Source organism: Chlorocebus sabaeus, chromosome 14, assembly GCF_047675955.1.
Source record: "Chlorocebus sabaeus isolate Y175 chromosome 14, mChlSab1.0.hap1, whole genome shotgun sequence".
Taxonomy (NCBI): Eukaryota; Metazoa; Chordata; class Mammalia; order Primates; family Cercopithecidae; genus Chlorocebus; species Chlorocebus sabaeus.
The window spans coordinates 70,685,004-70,691,478 of record NC_132917.1 but is presented as its reverse complement, the minus strand read 5'-3'; the positions used below and the strand labels follow the sequence as shown (position 1 = coordinate 70,691,478).

General features: G+C 50.3%; 1 protein-coding gene across 1 annotated transcript; it reads left to right on the top strand.

The window, feature by feature from the left end:
• The first annotated feature begins 385 nt into the window (after window positions 1–385).
• Window positions 386–6,137, top strand: CD207 (CD207 molecule). Its single transcript, XM_007970298.3, has 6 exons — window positions 386–720; window positions 817–933; window positions 2,413–2,787; window positions 3,378–3,529; window positions 4,594–4,712; window positions 5,220–6,137. The coding sequence occupies exons 1-6, from the start codon at window positions 648–650 to the stop codon at window positions 5,368–5,370; spliced, it is 987 nt and encodes a 328-aa protein (XP_007968489.3). The 5' UTR covers window positions 386–647; the 3' UTR covers window positions 5,371–6,137.
• Window positions 6,138–6,475: the final 338 nt, after the last annotated feature.

Here is a 6,475-nt window from a genome sequence, read left to right as displayed (position 1 = left end):
CTTCCACCCCATGTGAGTCTCCTTCCTGTTGGAATGTTTATTTTACGTTCCAGCAATATTGCAACTATTTTCAGTTTGCCAAGCACTCCATGCTATCTTAAGCTCCATCCTTTGGCATATGCTTATCTTTCTACTGCAGTTTTTTTTTCCATTATTCCATGTCACACGCTTCTTTCAACTGGGCATATTTGTCTTTTGTGCTTGTCACTTTGCAATTTATTTGCTCATGTCTGTCTTTCCCACCAGACTGTGAGCTGCTTGGTGCAAGGACTGTGAGTTATTCATCGCTGTGGCCCTATGCCTGGTACAGCATCAGTACCTAGAAGGCACTCAGTCCGTATTTGTGGGGTGAATGGATGGGTGGATGGATGAAGAGAATCTTACAAGAGAAATGGAATAGCTTTGGGACAAGATGGTTAATGTATCTATTAATGTACCCAGAGAAGACAACAAATGGCCTCTTTCTGAAAGCTCAGACTTCTGAGGAGGGGAGTAAGCCAGAGAAGGGATCTAGTCAGGAATAGGGAAGTTGGGATGATATGGTGACCTGGTGTGGGACTGACTTCCTGTTTCCTCTAGATAAGAGCCCTTGGAGAGACAGGCAGCCAGAAGCACTTGTGCTTCCAGGGTAAGGGTGAGCGCTCAGGATGACAGCGGAGAGGGAGGTCCCTGATGCACACTTCACTGTGGACAAACAGAACATCTCCCTCTGGCCCCGAGGCAAGCCACAGTCACTGCTGAGAACCTGCTCCATGTTCTGTGTGCAAACCTGCCCTTTGCTGCTCCTTAACACACATTTTCTTCTTCTTCCAACAGAGCCTCCTCCCAAGTCTGGTCCATCTCTGTTCTCGGGGAAAACACCCACAGTCCGTGCTGCATTAATCTGCCTGACGCTGGTCCTGGTCGCCTCCGTCCTGCTGCAGGCCGTCCTTTGTAAGTCCTCATGTTTCATCGTCTGGGCTTAGCCCCTGTCTGTGGCCAGCTGGCTCCCTCCAGATCCAGACCACTTCCCTGCTCTCCAGGTTTCTCCTGCCTCCGACTTTCATTTGTCTCCTTTCTCCTCTTTCCATGTGCAGTAACAGGGTGTGCTGCCCCCAGTACGGTGAGCTGATGCTCTTTCCCTCCCAATTTCTGGGAGATTATTGGGATCAGCATTTGCACATTGGTGCTCAAGGATATATTCTTTTGTCCTCAGGAAACATTTATCTAGTTTTTCATGCTGTGCTATTTTCTCCCCCTCCATCCCCCACCAATCTGAGCTCTGCTCCTTGGATTTGGAGCCTTGTGGACAGTCCCTGACAGTGCAATGTCTCCTGACCCTGCACTAAGGACTAAGCCTCATGTGTCATTGGCCCCAACTCACCAGATGGAGAGCCTGACCAACGAGCCAACAGATCTCCATGACTCAGTCCCCTCAACAGAACCCGTTCGTGCTCTCTTCATTCTCCTGTCCCTGCAAAAATCATGTCTAGGGAGCCTTCCTACTCATTTGGTGTTGCAGGGTTTATCTTTCTTCCTCTTCTGGCTCTGTCAGGCTTCATGGCCTTTGCTGCTAGCAGAGCCTTCTTCCTCCTGCCAGGGCTCCAGGAAGCAGAGCAAGGGGACCCGAGAAGCTGTTGGGTTTTGTTTTCTCCCTCTGTGGCCTCGGGACATACTTGGTCTTAGACTTGTAGGCTCTGAGCGGAGTCCCCCTTCCCCCATCCTAGACCCCTGGCCTCTAGCATGGCATTTTCCTCAGGGCTCGCCTTTGAGCCTCTTGGTTTATCTTTGATCCTCTTTCTGGTACCCAGGCCTGGGACCTGAGCAGAATGTGAAAGTGGGTAGGGCAAGGGAAGGGGAGAAATAGTTTTGTAATCTCCTTTTCCATGTTCTCTGGAGAAGAAGCCACTTCCAGATTAGTGGCTGGCTCTTCCCATGGTCACAGAGGGGCCCATGGACAGATGTGAGGGAGTGGTGCTGTCCTAGCAGACAGCCACTGCAGGGGTTTCTGAAAGCAGAGGGATGGCAACCAAGGGGTGGGGTCCAGGGGGAATCAAGTTCTGGGGAGAGTGACGGGGCTCATGGAGGGCACCCCTTTATCAAATGTTCCATGAACACTCAGAGAAAATTCAGGACTGGTTTCTAACCCCCGCTTCTGCTTGCCTGTGAAATTTTCTCACAGAGAGCCTGTGTTTCATCAATCTCCCCATTGTCTGTATCCACCTGTGTTCCCGGCACATGCTAGGTGCCCATTGCACGTTTGTTGTATGTTAATGAATGATTGGAGGGTTGGGGTGGCCCATTGGACTGTCCTGGTTCTTTCGGAAGCTTCAGCCTGTTCCTTCCCTTCTCTTCCTTTGATCGACCTGACAACACCCCCACTCCCGTCCCTGGGGCTCCCCTCAGCTGACCTCCTGACTTTCTCAATCCCAGATCCCCGGTTTATGGGCAGCATATCAGATGTAAAGACCAATGTCCAGTTGCTGAAAGGTCGTGTGGACAACATCAGCACCTTGGATTCTGAAATTAAAAAGAATAGCGATGGCATGGAGGCAGCTGGCGTTCAGATCCAGACGGTGAATGTGAGCCTGGGTTATGTGCGTTCTCAGTTCCTGAAGTTAAAAACCAGTGTGGAGAAGGCCAATGCACAGATCCAGATCTTAACAAGAAGTTGGGAAGAAGTCGGTACCTTAAATGCCCAAATCCCAGAGTTAAAAAGTGATTTGGAGAAAGCCAGTGCTTTGAATACAAAGATCCGGGCACTCCAGGGCAGCTTGGACAATATGAGCAAGTTGCTCAAACGACAAAGTAAGTGACTCAGAAAATTACATTGAAGCTGACCAGCGGCCCATAGGATCTTACCTGTCCCAGACCTGAGGTCACTGGGCTGGTGGGTTAGGGAGGAGGCCGGCGGGAAGAGAGGGGCAGCCATGGACTAGGAAGTTAAGGAGGGAGGGCTTGAGGTTGGGAAGGACTTAGGCGCTGTCAGGAGAAAAGAGACCAGGGTCCAGCTAGAGTTCCCACACCAAAGTGCAGAATGTAAAAGCATTAGGGGATGTCCACCCCGGCCCATACCTAGTCATTTCTCATCAAGTTCCTTTCTAGAGTCCAGGGCTCAGCCACTTGTCATGGCCGATGGAGGGTTGCTTTCCCTCATGGGAAAGACACTCTTTGTCTATCGTCTTGCATTCTAACCTCTCCAGTCCCAGACACTCTATTAGTCTCTGTCTGACTTTCAGGATTTGAAAGTGTCCCAAATCCCCTACACAAGGACCCAAGGACACCAGAGCACAGCTCCATTTGCTGCTGTCTCTGAGACCTCATTCAAGTGCCCCCACCAAGCCAGCACCCCAAGAAATCAAGAATACCAGCGTTCACTTTTACCTCTTGTTCTCTAGATGACATTCTACAGGTGGTTTCTCAAGGCTGGAAGTACTTCAAGGGGAACTTCTATTACTTTTCTCTCGTCACGAAGACCTGGTATAGTGCCCAGCAGTTCTGTGTGTCCAGGAATTCACACCTGACCTCGGTGACCTCAGAGAGTGAGCAGGTAAGTGTTGTGCCTGTGGGCTCTGGGAAGGGGGCGTATGAGCACTGGGCCCGGGAGGATGGGCAAGATTATACTGTGCAAACAAAAATCCCCAAATATTGATGACCTAATGAAGAAGGATTAGTTCTTGGTTCCATGTCCAATAAGGGCCAGCAAGGGGGCTGTGCTCACTGTGGCTACTCAAGGACCCAGGCCGAAGGAGTCTTTATCTGAACATGTTTCCACAATTGCTGGGGCAGGAAAAGTGAACTTGACATGTTGTGCAAAGCTTCTGCCCAGATTTAACATACCTCATTTTTGCTTACATTTCACTGGCTTAAGTTATGTTAAGTAAGTTAAGTAAGTGATGCAGTACTCCTGGACTGGGAGGATCCTGGATTCCAGTACTCCTGGAACAGGGCAGAGAGGAGCTACTTTCCATGTGCCCACAAAAAAAGAAATATTTGTGAACAGCATTAATGATTCCACATGACTCAAGAAGTCTCCTGCCTGGTGAGGCAGAAATTGGGCAGGCCCTTTTCATCTGGGTGGTGGGATAGTAGCTCAGGTCAGAGCCTGGGCTCTGGAGTAGTTCTAGAGCCCTAACCTTGTCATCTAACTAGTCCTAGCAGCTTGGGTGGAATACCCAACTTCACTGGGCAAACTTCACTGGCCCTCACGTGATGAAACATGCATGGTGATGGCACCTGCCTCAGAGGAAAGGAGTGAATGCATATGGAGGACTCAGCACGGTGCCGTATGTGGATTCAGGTGTTGTCATATGAACCATTCTCTTGTGGTCCATGCTCTGGAGTTCAGCTGAGGCCTTCCTGTGCTTCAGCACCTGCTTCCTGGGTGGCAGAAATGCTTAAGTCCTGAGCCTGTTAGCTGCAGGGCAGGGACACATCATAATCTGGAAGATGAAATCTGGGCTCTGGGCAAAGGCAGGAAGAGGCTTGAGAGGCCAGTGTGTGCAGTGCATCTGTGGCTCAGGGCTGTCACTGAGCACAGGTGAAGAACACCCAGAGACAGGTGATCAAGCTCGGAGTGTGACCGCACCTCTGCTTATCCTGTCTTTCCTACAGGAGTTTCTGTATAAAACAGCGGGGGGACTCACCTACTGGATTGGCCTGACTAAAGCAGGGACGGAAGGGGACTGGTTCTGGGTGGATGACACGCCATTCAACAAGGTCCAAAGTGCGAAGTAAGTCCCTGGAGCCCTCCCTGCCAGCCTGACTTTCCCCGGCCATGGCCAGGGCATGAAGGGAGTGGGGGCGATACTCCCCATGAGACAGGGTTTCTGATTCTTCCCTGTGCTAGGGTGACAGGAGCATTGCAACCAAGATCTAGCACAATCCTGTCACTAACTGGCTGTGAGATCTGGGCCCTCCACGCCCTCTGGGGTTTGGCAGCAAGGCCTTCTACCTGGCCAGCTTCAGCAGGGATCCTGTCACGAGTCTAGGTCTTCACAGTGTGGGTTTGTGTAGGGACTTGAGAGTGGTGGGTTGGTTTTGCCTGGACTTGGGGCGTGAGTGAAAGCTTAGAGGTCTAAGTCTCGCTAGTCCCCTTCCTCTTAGGCTTGGGTGCAGACATTTACTATGCCATTCCCTAGGACTCAAGCTGGGGTTGAGTTAACTCATTTCTTCACTGGAAATAAGTTCTTCTTGGTTTTCCACTTTGTAAATCCATCCTTATTTCTCCCTCTTGCTAGGTTCTGGATCCCAGGTGAGCCCAACAATGCTGGGAACAATGAACACTGTGGCAATATAAGGGCTTCCTCGCTTCAGGCCTGGAATGATGCCCAATGTGACAAGACGTTTCTTTTCATCTGTAAGCGACCCTACGTCCCGTCAGAACCGTGACAGAACAGGCTCCCAAGCTCACTCTTTGAACTCCAACGCTTGTCAAACTCCCCCAGACTCCAGGATGACTTTGCACGTTAATTTTTCTTGCTTCAAAATTGTCCCACAGTGGCATTCTGGAGTCCGTCTGTCTTGGCTGGAAATTCTCTGACCCCATGGAGGCAGCTGGAATGGAAAGGAGAATTCAGGTTAAAGTGGGAGGGGTGGGTAGAGAGGATTTAGAAGTTCCAATTGCCCTGCTAAGGAGGATTAAGACCCGTAATCCGGGACAACACCTGGGGTTTTCCACTTCTTCAGAGAAGCCTCAGCTTCATCACATCAAAGTTATTTCAGAGCAACCAAGCAATTCTGCTGATATTGTCATTCAGGGCTTTTCTTGGCCAAACCCTCTAGAATTTCCACATGTCTGCTTAGCTGTGCTGGCAGCTGGCGGCTGGCTGTGTTTGCAGTGGGAATAGTTCTTGGAGATCCTGCTCATGGTATATCCTCAGTGGCTTCTTCATCCACATCGTCTAAAGCCTGAACCTCTTCTTCTCTGGTTCAAGTCAGCGGCTGACATGGACTTGTATCTCCTTCAGAACTCGGCCAGTACCCAGACTCCCTTCTCCTTCCACTCCCTTAGTACACCCGGGTGCCCAGCCCTGCCTTCCGCCCAGTGTCCATCCAGCCTCTGTCCTCACCTCCCTGGCACCCCCTCCTCCTTCTGCATTTCCTGTCTTCCTGTGTCTTGTGCGTGGGAAGCAGCCTTCAGTGCCTTCATGAATTCACCTTCCAGCTTCCTCAGAATAAAATGCTGCCTGGGTCAAGGCCTCACTCCACGTGCACTTTTTCATTCATGGTTGTCCAGGTGAATATGTGGGAAAGGCAATCTCCTCTACTGGACATGAAGTTCTAGAGTATCATCAGGAAACATCTGGGGAGTCAAAAATAACAAGGAGTAGGCAAGTTCCAGCCCTGGAAATGCCACAAAATGTGACTAGTACTTATTTCTAGTTTTTATTAAAATAAAGTAGAGCAAGGTCTCCAATGTCACGATCTTGGTGGTCTTTCTTCTTGGGTGTTCACTGGACAGTCTTCTAGTCTCTAGCTCAATTCCCAAGAACGA